The following is an 18601-nucleotide window of genomic DNA, read 5'->3' as shown; positions in this document are numbered from 1 at the left end:
TAATTACTTCCAACTGAAGATAACCTAATTTCAGCTAAAAAGTACATTAATGTCCATTCAATGGATTTTCAGATACTTTAAATTCCAGTCACATCAATGTTCCACCTAAAGAAGGTAATAAATTACATTGGCTGGTGTTTGTTTTGGGATTAGAAGTATTTTTCTAAATTTATAAGTTTTCTAAAAACTTATAAAATGGTGTTTGTTTATTTAGCATAATTTATAGTGTTATTTTTCTAATTTTTTTCTGTATTACGTTGTATATGTGTCATTTGATGTTTCATATTTGAAGTGCAGTGATATTATCACTCAATATGGCCGCGCTGTGTGTTTTGCTGGTTTAATGTCTATGGCTGTTCATCGGATTAGTTCATTGTCGCTCCCAGGATGCTTTGCAAAAAGAGCCCAGCCAATGAGCGGCTGCGGAGTCCCGTCCAATGACACAAGGTCAAGTACACTGAGGGACTGTCGCAAAAGAGCGCGCTGCGCGGCCCGCGTCTGTCCTGCAAGCTGCCCGTTCAACGCGCTCCTCTCCGGGCTCTGTTTGCTTGTGACGCTGCCGCCGTCCCGGCCCGCCGAGTGAAGCGGAAAGAGCCTTTAAACCGCAAGAGACGCGCTTCCGGCCCGCTTCCCCCGGCTCGGAGCTGGATGAACTGCCGCCGCGCTGGCTGTGTCGGGCGGGAACCGCGTCCGGCTGCGCTGCGTTGAGCGGGTGGGAGAAACTTCGAGACGGTGCCTGGCGGGCGGCCGGGCGGAAGCGCAGGGGTACGTGGCGGAGCGGGGTTGCTGATCCGCGCCGAGTGAAGTCGCCGGCCGCACCGAGGCCCATCCCGCCCCCTGGGGCCGGTACCTGAGAGCTGTGCACACCGAGTCTATAAATGGGAGGCACGGGGTAGACTCGGCATGGTGCGGCGGCTGCGAGTCTCTCTCCGGCTGGTGGTGAAACAGATGGCCCGGAGACCCGACCTGCTGTGCGGAGCCATCGTGCTGGGCTGCAGCCTCCTGCTCGCACTGCGGTTCACCTGCAGGTAACGAGACCGAGAGGTGTGTGTGTGTGTGTGTGTCTCTGTCTCTGTGTGTGTGTGTGTGTGTGTGTGTGTCTGTGTGTGTCTCTGTCTCTGTGTGTGTGTGTGTGTGTGTGTGTGTCTGTGTGTGTCTCTGTCTCTGTGTGTGTGTGTGTGTGTGTGTGTGTGTCTGTTTGTGTCTCTGTCTGTGTGTGTGTGTGTGTCTCTGTGTGTGTCTCTGTCTCTGTGTGTGTGTGTGTGTGTCTGTTTATGTCTCTGTCTCTGTCTCTGTGTGTTAGTCGTGTTGTCACTAGCTTGTTTTGGGGTTATTGGTGTCTGCTGTGTGTGTGTGCTAGCGATATGTGCTACAGGTCTGTGTTTTGAACCAGAATTGGCATGACTGAAGTTGTCTTCACAGTTTTCTGGATGTAAAACGAGCGTAACAGTGTTGTGCAGTTTCGTTCAGTGTGTTGAATGGCTTGCATCATGTTTGAAACCGTGCAGTGTGAGACTTTGACAGGTGTCTGACGTGTCCTTAACAGTCGTGTTGACTTCTCCACCCCCCCCCCCCCCCCCCCGATTCTTATAACGTGCATCTTCTGCGAGTTTTTGACCATCTATCCAAAGTGCAGGCAAAGCGATTTGGATCAATTTTAATTCTGAAGTGCGCAAATGCGACACTTGACATGCTTATTAGAGGTTCTTATTAAACTGCTTGGATCTAACTGAAGGTCTTGTTTTACTGAAGATGGCAGTAGCTGCAGCACATGGCTTTATTCAGCCTCTGGTGAATGTGTGGCACCTCTTCTTGCCACCCATCCTGATGGCATCGCTAGAGTAGTGACTGAGGACCTGGGCTGTGATGCAGTAGCTTAGTCCCATAAGATGCCACCCTTGGTAAATAAAGCGTGTGAACATGCCAGCACTGCGCTGTTGAAGCCAAGGGAACCTTTTCTATTTAACAGTCACAGCTATAGCCTAGTTTGTGTGTGTGTTATTTGCACCTAGTTTTTTTTAATTTCATCCCAGCAGACGCCACTTTGAAAACACCCTGCTAGTGCATCCCTAAAGCTCCCAGTCCCGGCACTGGGATCAAGCTGACCAGCCCAGAACATCAGCCTAGCCAGTCTAATGCACGTCCCTCAGCCCCATGTAGCTTAAACCCCTTCTGGGTGCCGTTACACTGGGTGACAGTCAGTTAGTCAGCCTAGCAGTGTTATAAAAGCATCTTTCCCATCTTCTCTGCAGTCGAGCGAAGAATGTGGTGGCCCCTGCCCGGCCCCCAGTGCGCTTCTTCTCAGCAAACTCCCCGGTGGTAGACCTGTTCCTGGGGCAGCTGGACCAGGTGGAGCGCCTGCGCGGCGCGGCAGACGTCTCTCTGGTCTTCTACTACGCCCCGTGGTGTGGCCGGTCCATCGCTGTGAGGCCGGAGATCGAGCAGGTGGCCGGGAGGCTGTCCGGGGAGGTACGGTCACCGGCCCGGCGGTTGTTCGTTACATTGTGGTTTCTGGTGTTTACACTGCGATACCCCAGGCAGGAGGCCTGTGGATGTTGCCAAGACAAACTCTGTACCCTTACAGTTTGACATTGTGTGAAACAAGCACTGCTAAATGATATTACAGTCGTGCTGTGATGGGGGGTTAAATGTTCTTGTAGGTTTACGAGTTGATTTCATTATAAAGATGAAGATAACAGCTCAGATAAAATACATTTCAAAACCGTCTGCAATCTTATTTCTTTGCAGATGCCCTTATCCAGGGTGGAGTGTCAGACCATGTACTACTTTTCCACATGTTGCATTTATCTAGATTTGCAGTTTTAACTCGGTGATCTATAGCATTATATATATATTTTGTAATGAAAAGGCAGTTTGTCTCTTGGCTCTGGATCACTCACAGAAGCACCTGCTTATTTAATCTGCTGATCTCCGTCGTGAAGCAGCTTCCTATGCGCTCGCGCTCTGCGCTCGGATCCTGACGGCCGTCGCTCTGTCTCCGCTGTGCAGGTGCAGTTTGTGGCGATCAACTGCTGGTGGAACCAGGGAAAGTGCAGGAAGCAGAACAACCTCTATCAGTACCCGGTCATACACCTGTACTACAGGAGGTGAGAGCGGCCGCAGCGTCACTGTCCCTCTCCTCTCCGCTGTCTGCATGCCGTGTAACAGACGCTCCGCTGGCTTCTTTAGCTGTGAAATGCGATGAAACCCTGATGTCTAGTCTTGCTGTTCCTGAGATCAAAGAACCTGCTTACAATAAGCTTCACTGCAGTGTGGCTGATATTGCAGCTGATTGTTCTCCTGCCCAGTGAGATGTCCATGTGGCCAGGAGATGGCGCTGTGGCTCCACCGGCAACCCACACTGAAGAACCGGCGCCGTAACTGTCTGTGCTGCTGCCTCCGCAGGTTCGGCCCCATCGAGTACAAGGGCCCCCTGACCGCCGCCTACGTGGAGCACTTCGTCCGCAGAGTCATCGCCCCGCTGGTGTACCTGCCCTCTCAGGCCCGGCTGCAGGAGTTCCTGTCCCACTACGAGGTACTGCCGCTGCGCTGATCTCCCACTCCAGCACTGACCGGGCTGCCTGTGGGTCGTGTGTGTGTGGAGCCAGAGAGATCAGGGCATGTGAAAATGAAGGGTTTTTTTGCATGGGGAAACTAGGGGTAAAACGCATTGCATTGTTCCAGTTTGTGAATCTATGTAGGGGGAATCAGGCAGTTAACGAGCTTGGAGACGAGCTGGAGTTGTGCCCTGTGGCAGGGGAAGTGGCAGAGCTGGTTTCTGCAGCGGGGGAGGGTGATGTGCTTAGTAGCTGCTGTCACCGTCACGCTGGCTGCTCGTGTCACCGCGGTGTGGAATGCGGCGCTGCGATCCGCTTCAGACTGGATGGGCTGGTCCTCGATTGGCGTGGCAGCCCGGCTGCTCCTGCGTGTCCCAGCAGCCTCTCCTCTCCCCCCCGGCCGCCCTGCTCTGAGCTCTAGCCTCCCCCCCAGCATTTAGGATTAGGAAGCCGGGAATTTGAAATAATAGGAAATGGCTTCTCATTAGGTTCTGTTTTAAAATTTGCGCATACGGGGATGTGTAACTCTGACGACTTTTCCGAAGTTGTGCAATGCTGGCACGGTTTTAAAGGAAGTATTTGAAACTGATGCTTTCCGTGGTGACGAATTAACCAGGATGCCTTCACTCTGGGGCGACCGGCCATCGAGGCTGGTTTTGAAACGGCAGGAAACAACACACCCAGGGCTGTGAAGCCCAGCGCTCAGCACCCCCCCACTCCAGCCCCTGTGATGCAGGAGTCCCGCTCTGTCTGCCCCAGGCAGCGGGGTGGGGGCCCATTCACGACACGCTGTAGAAGGCCACGCAGGCCTCGGTTCTGCCAGGACCCGCTCCCTCACAGTCGCAGAAATCTCCACACGGGTTTTCCCTCCAGGCAGTGCTGGTCAGGCTGCTGATCTCCCTCCTTCTCTCTCTCCCAGCCGGCAGTCGTGGGGTTCTTTGAGTTCAACGCCTCCCCGCAGCCGCCCGGATACATGGAGTTCCTCAGCTCGGCTCTGCAGGCGCTGAAGAGGGGTGAGCTGGGCGCGGGGGGGGTAGAAGGAGTGCTGCGAACATGGTTAAAGCAGCACTCGCGCATCGTCGACGAGTACCAGTGCAGCCCATCACTGCCCTGCTATATACACACACACACTCTCCCTCTGAACCAGCGTACAGTAAGGATACGTATCGCTATGTATTTTTGTTTTCCCCTCCCTCTTTATATGTCCTGCTCACTGAATCGGCAGTGGTCCTCAAACCGTCCTTGAACAAACCCCCAATGAATGGACGGGTTTTTTTATTTATTTATCCTGGGGTTGGTTATTCTAGGTCAGTCACAGTCCGCCCTCCGCTGGGGTTGGGCTATGCGCTTCTGAAATGAAATGGTCATGGTACCTGTGGGTTTCACTCTCACTCACTTTTGTGTTTGAGACGGAGGGGAGTTTCTGTAATATAACCTGCTCTCTGGGTGTCCTCAGCCAGATTAAGTTCAGTGTTTCCCACATTATACTGCAGGAGCCCCCCAGGCTCAAGAGCCAGCCCCCTTGCACATGCTCAGTTTGTTTTTATTTAATTTTTCTGTGAAAGTGTGAATAAAACGAACCCTGCCCCTCTGTCTGCAGACATCCAGGGGGCGCTGCGATTCGGGGTGGTCACCAGTAAGTGGGTGGCCGCATCCATTCCCCTGCGGACGCACGGAGCCGTGTACCTGCACCGCCGGCTCAACGCCTCTCTGGTGAGTCACCCGGACCAGTGCCGCTCACACGGCTCAGGGCCATTCGGTCCGAGAGTCCGAGCGCGGCGGTGCTGACCCGTGTCCGTTCCGCAGGTGTTCCCCCGCGAGCGGCTGAACTTCACGGCGGACGGCGTGTGCCGCTGGGCGCTGGAGCACCGCGAGGTCCTGCTGCGCTGGCTGCGGCCGCACGGGGGCAAGAGCCGGCTGCTGGACAGGGAGCTGGGGAAGGGTGCCGCGCTGCTAGTCTTCGTGCCCTTCGACCCCCTGGCCGAGCATCAGCCGCTGGTGGAACAGGCAAGTGAGAGGGCCGGGGAACACGCCTTTATTTGTGTTCCTGATCAAGTTTTTTTTATTTTTTTATTATAATGCACACATCTCTCTATTTTATATATGGGTTGCAGAAATGTAGTTAGTAAATTATCCCACACAGTTTGTGTCCTAAAGCCCTGTGAAGCTCCGGTGTCACTTGTCTGTCCGCTGTCTCTCAGGTAGCGGAGATCGCCATCCAGTACCACAGTTGCCCCGAGGGCCCGGACTGGCAGTCTCCGCAGGGCAGGAGGAGCCCCCCTGCCGAGGACCCCGGCCCCCTGTGCTGCAACACGGTGGTGCTGCCCCGCTGGCACTCCATCTCGCGCAGCCACAACGTGTGTGAGCTGTGCCTGAACCGCTCGGCCGCCCCGCCCTGCAGCTTCCTGGAGATGGAGGCGGCGCTGGACTCCTTCTACCTGCGGGAGCGGCTCGCCGTGCGGCTGCTGTCCCGGAACACGGCCTGCAGCAACATCCTGCGCTCCTACAGCCCCTCCGGCTACTACAGCGCCTGCTGCAAGATCCTGAGCCACGGCCGGGCCCAGACCAGTGGCCCCCCGTCTCGCTCGTACCCTCCAACGCCGTTCCAACCCCCCCCTCGGGACGCTCTGCCTCACTTCGAGGACGGTGGACCCCCTGTGGCTGACCCACTGCAGGCCACCAACGTCACCGGGCTCAGGTGCCGTACGAACAAGACGCTGGGCTTCTACCTGCTGGACTCCCACCTGCACTGGAGCCTCGCCGAGCGGCTGGGGGCGCCCCGCAATGGCACCGCGGCGGCGTTCGCCACCATCGTGGATCTGCGGGACGAGGTCCACTACATCCTGGACCAGAGCCCGCTGATAAAAGCCACACTAGGTATGTTTGTGACAGGTCTGGGTTGTGATCCTTCTCGTAGATTAGTGGTTAACTCTGAGAGGGGTGTCTCTGTGTGCATGCGTGTGTGTGTGTCTCTGTATGTGTGTATGTTTCAGCCCTAAATCTGTGTTTGTGCGCTGTACACACGAGGCAGGGTGCTGCTACTGACGGGTCTAAAAGAGGAGGACCGGACCGGGCCGCTCAACAGCCCACCAGCGTGAGGGGGGGGGGCAGTGTGCTGAAGCCCGTCTGCTCTGTATTTCAGAAGACTTCATAAGAAACTACAGTGTCCCCTACAGCCCGCTGACCCGGCACCTGAGGGGCAGTGCAGTACCGCCCCCCGCCGGCTCGGCCCTCACCGAGGTCACCACGCTCAGCTTCCAGCGCCTCGTCATGGACCAGGACAAGGTGATTCACCCCCCCCCCCATCCCCTCGTGTTTGTGATGCAGGCGAGAGGGGCTCCGCCTGCTCCTCAGGATGTGGTTTCGAGACGAGGAGCAGGAAGCGCTTTCCAGTGACGTGCCCGGTGTGCAATGGCCGATTGATTAAGAGCGGCCTGTTCCCTGGCCAGGGTCACTGCAGGGCGACCTGTAACTTTCATCAGCTGGGGGGTTGTGCAACACGCGTGTGTGTGCGCTCTGTGTCTCGGGGGGGTGATTGTGTGTTGATTCTGCTCGGTTCCTGTGAAGGCTGCAATGCTGCTGTTGGACAAAAAACAAAAAACCCAAAACAACATCAGGAGCTCTTCCTGGTTGTTGACACTGTCCACACAGTTTGATGTCAAATACATCCTATGAATACGTGATAAGTGATCAAAAATTGCGTGAGCTCTGTGCTGTGTGGGTAGCGTGCGGGGGTCTATGTGGGAGCGGGGAGCTGGGGTCAGCGGGTTCGAGGCGCTCCCTGATGGCGGTTTCTCTCTCCTCACCACCTTCACAAGTGCCGACTCACTGTTGCTTCCGTTTCTGGTTGTTTTTTCTGTTTGTGTTGTCCAGAGCTTCAGTGCAACGGGTCCCGTCAGCTGAAGGGTCTGTGGTTTATGGACGTGCTGAATTATTACACTTTATGGGGATACTGAGGGCAGATGCACAAACGCGTCAGTCCTCAAGGAGTGCAGACGGTGTTGACATGTTCACAGTCCTGCACTGATGAGGCACAGGATAGGAAACACAGGCCTGCTTCCCCAGCAGAGCCTCCCACTCGGCCTGAGCTCGTCACTGGGAGGAAGCTGGTGCTGAAGCCAGATAGCAGATCAGCGCCTCTAGCAGGGTGGCAGTGGAGCCCAGCCCCGCCGCAGCACACGGCCCTGCTGGCCCCCCCCACGAGCTGAGAGATGTGCTCTGATCTGTTGTGTGTACATGTCAGCGCTCGTTTGTTTTTCTTTCCCTCGTGATGTGGCTCCTCTGATCCATCGCCACTGAACCCGTTATTTTGTGTAAACATCATAAATGAGTACACGCTGGGCAGCAAAGAGGGGGGCAGCAGTTGTGCCGAGGCCACGGCCCCTCTGCCGGACGGCGGTCTGACACGCTTCTTCTCCCCCTGCAGGACGTCCTGCTGCTCTATTACACGCAGTGGTGTGGCTTCTGCTCCGCGCTCAACCACGTGCTCCTCCAGCTGGCCCGGCTCCTGCAGGGACACCACGGCTTCTCCCTCTGCAGGTAAGAGCCCCCCGCACACGCCACGCTGCTGCTGCTGCCGTCGGCACAGCGCCTGGACTCCCCAGGGACCCAGGGGGGTAGACGGCAACTGGAAAGCGCTGGCCAGATAGTGTCCACTTGTGTTTTGTAGTGCAGGGGCCTCTGATAACAGATCATTTTTGAAATCTGGAACGATCACATAGACTGGGCTGTTCTGTAAACCCACTGGTTCTGTTCTGCTCCGTTTCAGGATCAACGCTGCCAGGAATGACCTTCCATGGGAGTTCATGGTGGACCGTGTTCCTGCCCTGCTGCTCTTCCCCAGGAACAGGTGAGCGACGCATCTGCCCGCCGGCCCCGTTTCTCTCGGTGTCATTTGGGCTTCATTTGGCATCTCGGCCTGAGTGGGTTTGACAGGAACAGCGCAGTAACGAGAAACGACCTTTAGTTTGACCTCATGTTGAGGAACGTGGCTTAGTCTTCAGCAGCAGTGGTTGGTTGGTTGGTGTTGACGAGACGGACGGCGCTGTGGACGTGTGTGTGAGGTGTGTGGAGCGTTTATGAACTATTGGTTATTATGAACAGGGTGGAGCAGCACAGGCCAATGTGACCGAGCTTTCTGTGCTGGAGCTGGTCCAGTGAGCTCGCCAGGTTCACACCCCCACTTCAAGGCGGTGTAGTGGGGTGTGGTGTGGTACAGTATCGTGTGGTGTAGAGTAGTGGCTTTGTTGCTCCCCCACTCGGGCTCCAACAAACGCCAGATACCTTTATACCCGGCACTGCTGAACGCCCCGATCGAGCCGAGCTGCCGAGCTCAGTGAAGCCAGACTGGACTTCCCCTGGAAACTTTCACTTCAGTCTTAAGCAGATCTTCCCTTCAGCTGGGCAACGCGGCTCTTCTGTTTAAATTTAATAAAGATGAAAAGCATCCTGCTACCAAATCAAACCTCTGCTGGGTTTGGTCTGTGTTTTTGTTCTGCTTTTACTCTGCCTTTTGTCTCAAGCTGGGCTGACAAGGCTGTTATCTAACCCCCGTAATGATCTGCTCTTCACACGCTGATGTTCTGGGTCTCCAGTGAGATCGCAGCCGCCCGCTGGAGCGAAAGAGGTCAGTGCAGTGAGGATGCTGTCGTGAAGAGCGCAATCGCTATAATTACCACGGCCACGTGTCAGGACAAGGGAAAAACCTGGGTTGTCTGGGATCGGAGTTTTATTTTATAATCATTAGCTGGTTTGTTTTGTCGATGGCCTCCCTTGGGCTCTGGGACCCGGCTCTCCTTAGAGTCCATGTGTGTGTTTGGAAATCTGAACGGTTTCCCGCTGTGGGTGCAGGTTCATCGCTGCTGTTTGCCCAGTCCCCCTCGTCTCACGGCTGTAAGAGTATTGATTGTGAAAACCGCAACAATGGCGTTCCTGGATACCGGGGGCTCTCGGCCGAGCCCTGGCTGAGGAGGGAGGAGCTCGGACTCTCGGGCTTCTGGTGCGAGTCTCGTTTTTCTCTGCTAGGACTTCTGCCAGCCCTGTAATCAGAGTGCGGTTGGGATAACATACCGAGATGTTGCATGTCCATCATCGTCGATATGCGATAAGAACGTCTCAGCATGTTGCATGTTCTGATATGAATAGCCTGCAACAACGTGTAGTCATCAAGCCCATATTTGATATGCCTATTTGTATCTTTTAATGATATTTTATATTTATTTATTTTGTGGGGTGTGGAAATCTGTTTTTTCATTAATATAAAGCTGTGCCTAGTAATGTGGGATGGACGGCCTGTGAATGGTCCTCATCAGTCGTCTAGTCAGAGCATTGAAAGGATATTTCAGGAACAAGAAGTAGCTGCCATGCGTGACAACGACACCCCCCTTCCATGGAAACTTGCCAGATTTAGCCTGCTTTGACTAAGAACAACAAGGTCGCTTCCCCTTTCGAGTTGTGTAAGCCTTCTCAGGGCGTCTGGATGAGTTTGTGCCGAGATCGTGGTTAACGACAGCTTGGTGCTTCAGTTCGTGTGTTGAGAGCAGCCTGAGGTCCCTTCTGCACCGTGTTTGCCTGCAGACGCTTCACGCAACCTGTGTCCCGTGTCAGAGCGAGGGCCGTGTGATCTCTGCCCCTCAAAGCTCGGGCTGCCTTTCAGATACAAACAGGAAACAGGAAATTGCAGTGTTCTCCTTTCACTTTCAAAAGCCTACAAGAACTCAGGCCAAATTCTCTGCGTTTATATTATTTTTAAACTCCAATGAGTTATGAGTGAGTGTGTGGGAGAGACCCTCTGCACCCTGGTCCCAGTGTATGGCCACCCTGAGGTCACTGCTCCCACAGGGGTTTTTGAGTTCTGTGCTCAGAGTGCGTCGTCTCCCCCGCAGGAAAGCGTGGAGCGTGAAGTTCCCGGAAGACGCCCCCGTCACCCTGCCCAGCCTGCTGCGCTTCCTGCTGCACAACACGGGCCCGGCCGAGGGGGAGAGGGTGACCCGCGCGGCGCTACTGCAGGAGGAGATGGGCCGTCTGCGGGCGGAGCTCCAGATGCTAGAGCACACCCGGGAGCAGCTCTCCCAGCACGCCCTACACAACGAGCCGCAATGGCAGGGCCAGCGCCTGGAGCAGCTCTCCCAGCTCAAGCAGGAGCAGCTCGAGGCCCTTGCCCAGGCTTCCCAGGGGCCCCAGAACACCCTGCAGAGGGATAGGGGCCCGGCCCAGGCCGTGGAGACCGAACCCCCATGGGATGGAGAGTCACCGACATGCAGGGAACAGGCCTCACCCCCGGAGCACGCATCCCCAGAGGACTTGCACAGCAGTCCGGAGCGGGACGGGGGTGCGGGGTCGTGACACAGACTGAGTTACAGAGTGTTGAAGGTGGTTGTATATTAGGGAAGTATTTATGATTGTTTTGTGTTCCCCCCCTGTGATCGTCGCCCTTAATGAGTGTTTTGTCAAAAATACAAGAATCTATTTTTACATGAATCCTCAGCCATCACTTCAGTATCTTATGGACTTGACTATTCAGGTATGAAGAAAAGGAAAAATGCTGCATTTGTTTACACTTTGAATATTGCACAGATTTGTACTAATTAAACAGTTTAATTTAACTGCGGCTGTGTGTCTGATGGAGGGGGGTGTTGTGCGAGATGCAGGACTGCCTTCACACCGACTCATTCTCAGACCCAGCACTGCTCCAGCGCAGGGAGACCGAGAGGGGCCTTGCCCTTGGACTGAAACCAGCCATCGGTGTCTTACTTTCCACCTGACCCTCCTCGTCCTTGTGAAGTTGAGCGTTTACCATGTCAGTCTAAGGATGGAGAGCGGCGGGGGGGCGACCGCAGTGGCTGCTGGGTTTAGTTCCAGCATAATTAAACTTCTTTCCAGACTCAGGAATGTGCTGTGGGTTTTGTGTCTTGAGTCATCTTCACGTTGTAAGGGATCAGCTATAAACATTTAGTTTTAAATGAGCTCACCGGAGTAAATGACTTAATAAAGTAATGTTGATTTAGATCAAAGCAAGACCTCAACAATAATAGCTGGTAAGAATGCTGATTAAGTGTTCGAGGAGTAACTTACTTTAGAATTGAAAAGGAATAGGTTTTTAATTTGAGAGATGTAGGCTAATAAACAACTAGAAGAATCATAATTAGAAAACTTTATTAGCTTATATTGCATACAGAAAAAAACAACCCAGTGCAGAGACTAAACTGCGCTGTTGCAATCCAGTGCTACATTTCACAGACAGAAGTGGGGAACTCTGGTGCTACACAATTATCAACCGTAATAATGAACATGACAACAGCCGGTGCTTTTAGACATGCCGACCTGGGGGTGACTCGTGCCCCTACAACCCACCAACCCAGCGTCTGCGCACTGCCGTCACACCACTGCACCGCGGCGCAAATGCGACCTGCTCATGACACGGCACTGAATGCATGAACAGCGGCGGCAAACGCAACGACAACAGGACTGCTTTAGACTTCTGCATTCTGGTCCCACTTCATTTAATTTCTTCCACCTCTAGCTTAAAAATATATTCCTGTTCGTGACTGGAATCCAGTGGCAAAATGTAATATTTTGATCAAATTGATTTTAAATGCATGCCAATGGGAAAGTGACAGTTTACACACAATGCAAAAGAGGTGAAGAAAGTTAAAGTGAATAAGGGTGTGAACGTGCTCTGCTTCACTCCCCGCTGGTGAGACGACAGTATAAAAACATCACATTGGGTTCTGTTAATACATTTCCACATTCTTACGTTAACGACCGACAAAACCGCTCAGCCGCCTGTAGAGGAAACCCCGCGGCCCTCCGGACACTTCTGTGGAGCGGCTGCAAGACCCGCCCCTGGTGTCCATCATGGGCCGAGGGGTGCTAGCGGCTTCCTGGCAGTCTCGCCTCTCCACGCCACGCAACTCAACAACCAAACACTACAAAATAGCAGCTAGTAATGTCGCATGAAAAAGAAAAACGTGATTTTTTTGTTCGTTTTGTTCAAATACTTGTCACAAATATTTCTTTAAGACCCAAATGAGTCCGGGATGATGTAGTTCAAGGGGGGATGAGGGATTGCTGAGCCAGTGCAAAACGGCACCGACGGGTCTGTTCTGCAGGGCCGGTTGGTGCCCGTGGTCCGGCTGGGGCTCTACCGCCTTCACGCTGCATTGGGATGGGGGGATGGCGTTGACCTTAGTCTCTCACTGGGTCCAGTCTGTGTTCAGTCCAGTGGTGAGAGGACAGACAGGAGGAGTAGCTGTCGCTGTTTAAGGTCAGGCTCAGGTGAATGTGTTGTCTGCACCCCGTGCTCACTCGCAGTGCGTGCGTGTGTTACATGCTCCCACCTGCTTCCACAAACAGTGTCACCCTTTGTCCGGGGGGGAAAGCAAAATCCTGGAGGTAAGCAGCTTATTGATATTGTTCACAGTACAGATGTTCACATTTGTTTGACAGGTATTGAGAGTGTTGCGTTGGGGGGGGGGGCACGGGAGTTAACTGTGGCTCTCGGGGCCGTTGGGCGTCAGCTTGGTCTTGCGCTCGACACGTGGCCCCTTGGCCGAGTACTGCACCAGCAGGAAGGGCTCCTTGGTCTCGCCCTCCCCCACGATGCTCTCCTCATCCTCGGACTGGCCGATGCGCTGCAGACGCAGGTAGCACCAGCAGCCGAGGATAAGGGCGCCCAGCGCGGCGATGGCGATGAGGATCACGATGACCGTCACCACCCCTGTGGTGGGGCTGTGGTCCATGATGGACATGCTGGCGGCGCTGGTGGGCTGCGCTCTCTCAGGACCCAGTGGACTCTCGTCTCGTCGGCGTCGGTCGTTCGCACTTCCTCAGGAAGAACTCCAGGGGGCCATAAACACCAGGTCAGAGCTGCGGCAGTGGACCCTGAGGGACGGAAGAACAAAGGCCGACGGGTCAGGTTGGGTTCTACACAATAGGGGTGGGTTCTGGAGCAGCTTTCTGACTCGCAAGGAGAGCCGAGATCCTGTAACCCATCGGCACTGAGACCCTAATAACTATAACCTGCAGTCAGTCTCTAATGTGCATTTAATATTAAAGTAACACAAATATTCAGTCTTCAGATGATTTCTGCTTTCTAAATATGTATGTATCTATAATCACCCACACAACCGTAACTCTGGGCTTACAACATCACAAATCAGTCCAGTGAATTCCGGGTCAGTATATTGCAGCAGCTCAATGATTGACCTAAATAGAAATCTGAAGCTCACATCAGTCACATCGAAACCACGAACAGAAATGTCTCGTTGCTGTGAGATACAGAGCAGTGTCACACACTAGGTTTGCAGCAGCAGAGCACCTCTCAGGGCTAGGGATACAAACAGTGCCTCTCTCAGGGCTGGGGGCACACAGAGTGCCGCTCGGGGGGTAACAGCTGCAGTCAGCGGGCTGCTGGCCCTCCTGTGCTTGACAACAAAGTATAAAATGAGAGAAAAACCTTTTGCCAGTTTTCATTCTGTGCACAACACACAGTATAAACCGCCAGTTCCTGTTGATCGTGGCGGCGCTGTGCGTGTCCTCGTTGTGTCAGGGTTCATTGTGAAAGCATTGCACGCGAGGGGGTGATTGGCAACCATCCAGAAAGCTAACGTGCAAAACGAAGCCAAAAACCCCAGACGGTACAGCACAGCACATATAAATGTTAGCGGTTACTGTGCCAAGGGGTTATGGTGCTTAAAAGGGATCGCTCGTCGAGCTGCTCCACATCTAAATGAATAAAGATTCGTGTTGTGTTTGAGGCCCCGTGAACTCGCTGACACAAGCAGCCGTGTGTGATGAATGGCTGAAGCCGATGCTGTCCATTGTGCAGGGAGGACAGGTCTCTGGTGGGTTGTTTGCACCCCACGGTGTTCTCCCTGATCCGCAGGTTATGTAACACTGTGATGCAGAGACAGATTCCCTGCTCAAGTCAATACTGATTATTGATCAAATAAAGCATTGAGCACATCTGTACTACACTAAGAGCCAGCTGCTTAACCCGTGTTTGTTTGTTTTGTGGTTGACATTTTACACCTTAAAGACATCATAGGACTGTTATCTGTCTCTCACCACTGAGACTCGTTCTAATCAAATACCTCAGTGTAGAAAGGAAGGGATGCAGAACCATGCAGAACGGCAATATCGTGATTATTATTCACTGCTGTCTCGTTATTAGGCACAATTAGATTCTTCTATGTCGGTGACCTCGGAGTAAATTCATTGCTGGCGTTTCGCAGGCCTAACAAGTTCCTGTAAACTTTACACTGCAGCTGTCGTGCGTCACATGCGTTAGGGTTTCATTGTTTTTCTCCCAATATTAATTTCATTTATGTATGTTTTACAACGCTCTTAGAACGAATGCGTTCAATTTAACACTCTGTTTGTTCAAGGACAACAGTACTTTGTGTTAACAAATTGCAACACAATACTGCGTATTTTTAAAACACAAACTTGTGTTAAAAAAACACATTATTGTGTTGTGGTTTGGTGAATTTTAACACAAAGTACTGTGGTCCTTGAACAAACAGTGTTAAATTGAACGCATTCGTTCTAAGAGTGTACTAACCTCCGGGCTCATATTTACCTGATTGTCGGATATTAAAAGCACTGTTACATTTCCATAACAATACCACCAGGTGAGTTACATTGTTTTTTTGCAATACAATGATTTTCTGGACGATAAGTCCTGACCCGGACATGCCCCCACACACACTGAGCTCCCCGGTGCTTGTGGCTCTGCTGGGCAATAAAGCTGCCCCACGGCCGGCCGAGTCCCTGTGAACCTCGCTGTCCGTGGCCACCAGGTGCTCTGGACACTCGGACCCGGGACAAGATCAGCCAGGAGCCCCAGCTGATCCGGGGGTGTCCCCTTCGCAAAGGCAGCTGGAGTTGCCTGCACACAAGCCTCTCACTGAAACCAGACTCTTATTAATTGACTAGCCATGCGCATGGACCCATATTATACCCCTCAAGTTTCGTGAACATATTTAGCCCTAGAACAAGAGATGGATCTGAGATAGGAGTTGTGTACATTTGCACACGAACACGCTGGAGAAAGAGCACCGCCGCTCTCTTATTTATATCCGGGCTGCATTTGCGTTATCATGGTTTGTCAAACTCAAGCCGCCCAGCACTGCGAGGCTCACAGGGTTGCAGTGGAATCGCACAGCCGAGTCCCTGAGCGCCTCTAAAACCCGCAGCCCACAGCGCCAACTGCGCCAACTGCGCCAACTGCGCCCAGCCGCCGCCCCGTAACAACAGAAAGCAAACCCCGTCACAGAGGCACTTACATAAGCGCGGCTCGCAACAAAGACGCGCCGCATCGGCTACAGGCGCTGCGGCTCCCAGCTCACCGTGCTCCGCTCTAACACGTCCGCGTCTGCGCTCTGCGGAGCCCGAGAGCCATGAAGTCCGTTAGGGTTTCAGTCCGACTCCACGCTCGGCCAGAACATCACGAGTGGCTTCTGTGCTTTTGTGTGATTTTCTCTGCCTGCCTCTCTCTCTTTCTCTCTCTCGCTCTCCCTCCCTCCCTCCGTCCGTCCGTCTGCACAGGGCGGTCCATCGCACAGCGCCGGATGTGACATCAGTGATGGAGAGACAGGCCAGCGCCAATGGCAGCCGCCGAGCCGCCCCGGCATCGAGCCCCGCTGGTGCGCACAGGGAGGTCCGGGAAGGAGCCGAGGCGGGAGGAAGCATCGCCCGTCATCCAGATATGGCTGCTCTGTTCAGAGCTGATAACGGCTGAGGACCACAGACCTGCTGGGCGGCTCCATCTCTCAGCACCAGCAGCTCACAGCTCTGTGTGTGGGGGGGCGGGGGCTGTACCGTCACATTTAAAAGATATAGCAAGGACCAAGTAGCATCTTACTAAAAACTGAAGATGTACTATTCTTTAAGCGGGTGGGTCAGAGTTCTGACGTCCTGTTCTCATCTCCTCTGTTTTCTGGTGAGGTGGAGGTCTGGTGTCTATTGTCTTCAATGAGGAGGATGATGGTGAGGAGGAGGAGGAGGAGGAGGAGCAGTATTCACACAGAGAAACACAAAACGCAGACACACACTCCCTGATAAACGATGGCCTTGGGTTTGTGTGTAGAAACACGATTGGGGTTATAGTTGTGATCTTCCAGTAGTACAGTACAGCCCATTATAATAGACTACAGTACAGACACAACAGAGTGCAATACAGTGCGTTGTGTCACAGTACAGAGTTTGGTTGAAGCTGATAGGCTTCTCTAGGCTTCTAGTACAGTCCTATGATGGCTTCTCACACTTCTGTGTGTAAATGATGATGTATAGCAAGCATTTCACCTGCAAGGACTAACTGCACTCGTATGGTTTGTCCCCTGCAACACTTTTTCAGTCCAGATGACATTTTTTGTTTGCGTGCAACACTTCCATCCCATATGGCATTTCTTTGGTCTCGTATGACATATTGTCCTGTATGACAATTTTCGGTCACATATGACATCTTCTCTCTGTCTTTCCTTAGTGGGCTCGTATTTACTCATTCAAGGGGTCGTCCAGTAGTCGCGTCTGTGGTGTGTGCATGTGTGTGCCACCCTGCGCTGCACTGCCACAGAATGGTGAAGACATTGACATTGAATGCCCCCTACTGGCTAAAGAATAAACTCCTGCTTCAGCCCTTGAGCCCAGAGTAATTTCACTGGAAAATAATATATTGCAGTAATAATGTATTGCATCTCTCCACACTGCAGTCTTAAATCTTCCATTGGTTTGTATTATTGTTGCTTTTGACTGTGGTGTTTCTTCTGTGGTAGTTACTGTCACTATGGCAGATTTACAGAGAAATGGGAAGCACCTGCAGTGGACAGTTCCCCTGTTGGGCTTCTGTTTCCTCCCGCTTCAGCATCGGAGTGCAATGGAAAGTGTTCAGGAATGTAAGTTAAACTTTTTTATTTGTTAGTTCATCTCTGATAGTCTGTGGTGCTGTCCTCTGCTACTGTCCTTGATGGGATTAACTGTCGCTCACAATGCCAGCCCCTCACTGCCTTCACTGCCTGTGACACCGCGGCGCGTCGAACAGATGGCCAGGTGTCTGTCGCCAAGCCACGCTCTGACACACTGGGCCGGGTCACACTGTGCGAGCTCTGAACCAAACACTGTCTTTCTTTCCTTCGCTGAAGACAGGGATGTGTAAAGCAGGCTGGACGTGTGCCCCTGTGTCGTGGGTCTGAGGGGCACTGGATTCACACTGGCTGAGGAGCGGTGGTTTCAGCAAGGAGGCTGCAGGCCGCGTGCAACACTCGTGTCCTGGGGAGGAACAGACTGCCACTGCCAGGGCTCCACGCAGCACTGCCCCCCTCTCTCTCTCTCTCTCTCTCTCTCTCTCTCTCTCTCGACAGATGGCTCTAGTCAGCATGGCTGTGAACAGGGGGGAGGGAGTCTGGACTCGACATTTCTCTTCAGCGTGCCGTCTGTGGAGACCCCCCCTCCCATCCGTGTTTCTGTCTGCTGTGTGATGGTCTGCAGATACAATCCAAGTGAAGCTCTGTCCTGATATTCTTTCCTCCTGTTTGATTCCCCCATTTGCTTCTATATGAGATGCAGACGGAACTAAAGAATATTAGAAGCTCTTGTCAGAGTTTTGCTTTTTTTAAATAAACACAGTTAAGTGTATTTGGCTCCAGTATGAGTGAATGATTCCCCTGTGGCTCAGGCTGCTGGCGTTCCCACGCTGCGCTTGCTCGGTGTTCGTTCTGACAGAGACTCGCAGGCAGAGCTCGAGCACTTCAGAGAAACCCATTTGTCACAGCCAGCTCATGTCCACGGTTTCACAGGGGAAAGAGATCCTTCAGGCTTTTAAAGGAGATTTATTAGAGGCTAAGAGGAGTGTTGCTCTGTCACACCCAAGACACAAAGACAGTTCCCGCTTCAGAGTGAGAGTCGTTTCACTCCTGGAGTTGGAAAAGCTTGGAACGGAGAACGGACAATGTGGAAACCAAAAATAGAACCACAAACCACGCCCATTGTCTCAGTCATGAGATACCAGTGTGATCCTGAAATCCCTCTCTCCTTTCGCTCATGTC

General features: G+C 53.0%; 2 protein-coding genes across 2 annotated transcripts; one reads left to right on the top strand and one right to left on the bottom strand.

Moving 5' to 3' along the window:
- Positions 1–457: 457 nt before the first annotated feature.
- On the top strand, positions 458–11161 carry txndc11 (thioredoxin domain containing 11). The gene is made up of 12 exons (XM_066690397.1): positions 458–1028; positions 2253–2469; positions 3010–3107; positions 3406–3535; positions 4477–4570; positions 5158–5270; positions 5364–5564; positions 5759–6434; positions 6700–6842; positions 7984–8096; positions 8326–8406; positions 10442–11161. The coding sequence occupies exons 1-12, from the start codon at positions 904–906 to the stop codon at positions 10899–10901; spliced, it is 2451 nt and encodes an 816-aa protein (XP_066546494.1). The 5' UTR covers positions 458–903; the 3' UTR covers positions 10902–11161.
- Positions 11162–11694: 533 nt separating this feature from the next.
- snn (stannin) lies at positions 11695–16125 on the bottom strand. Its single transcript, XM_066690398.1, has 2 exons — positions 15845–16125; positions 11695–13439 (listed from the first exon to the last, which is right to left on the bottom strand). The coding sequence occupies exon 2, from the start codon at positions 13304–13306 to the stop codon at positions 13043–13045; it is 264 nt and encodes an 87-aa protein (XP_066546495.1). The 5' UTR covers positions 13307–13439; positions 15845–16125; the 3' UTR covers positions 11695–13042.
- Positions 16126–18601: the final 2476 nt, after the last annotated feature.

Source organism: Amia ocellicauda, chromosome 17, assembly GCF_036373705.1.
Source record: "Amia ocellicauda isolate fAmiCal2 chromosome 17, fAmiCal2.hap1, whole genome shotgun sequence".
NCBI lineage: Eukaryota > Metazoa > Chordata > Actinopteri > Amiiformes > Amiidae > Amia > Amia ocellicauda.
The sequence above is the reverse complement of the archived record's forward strand: the minus strand, read 5'-3'. Positions and strand labels throughout refer to the sequence as shown.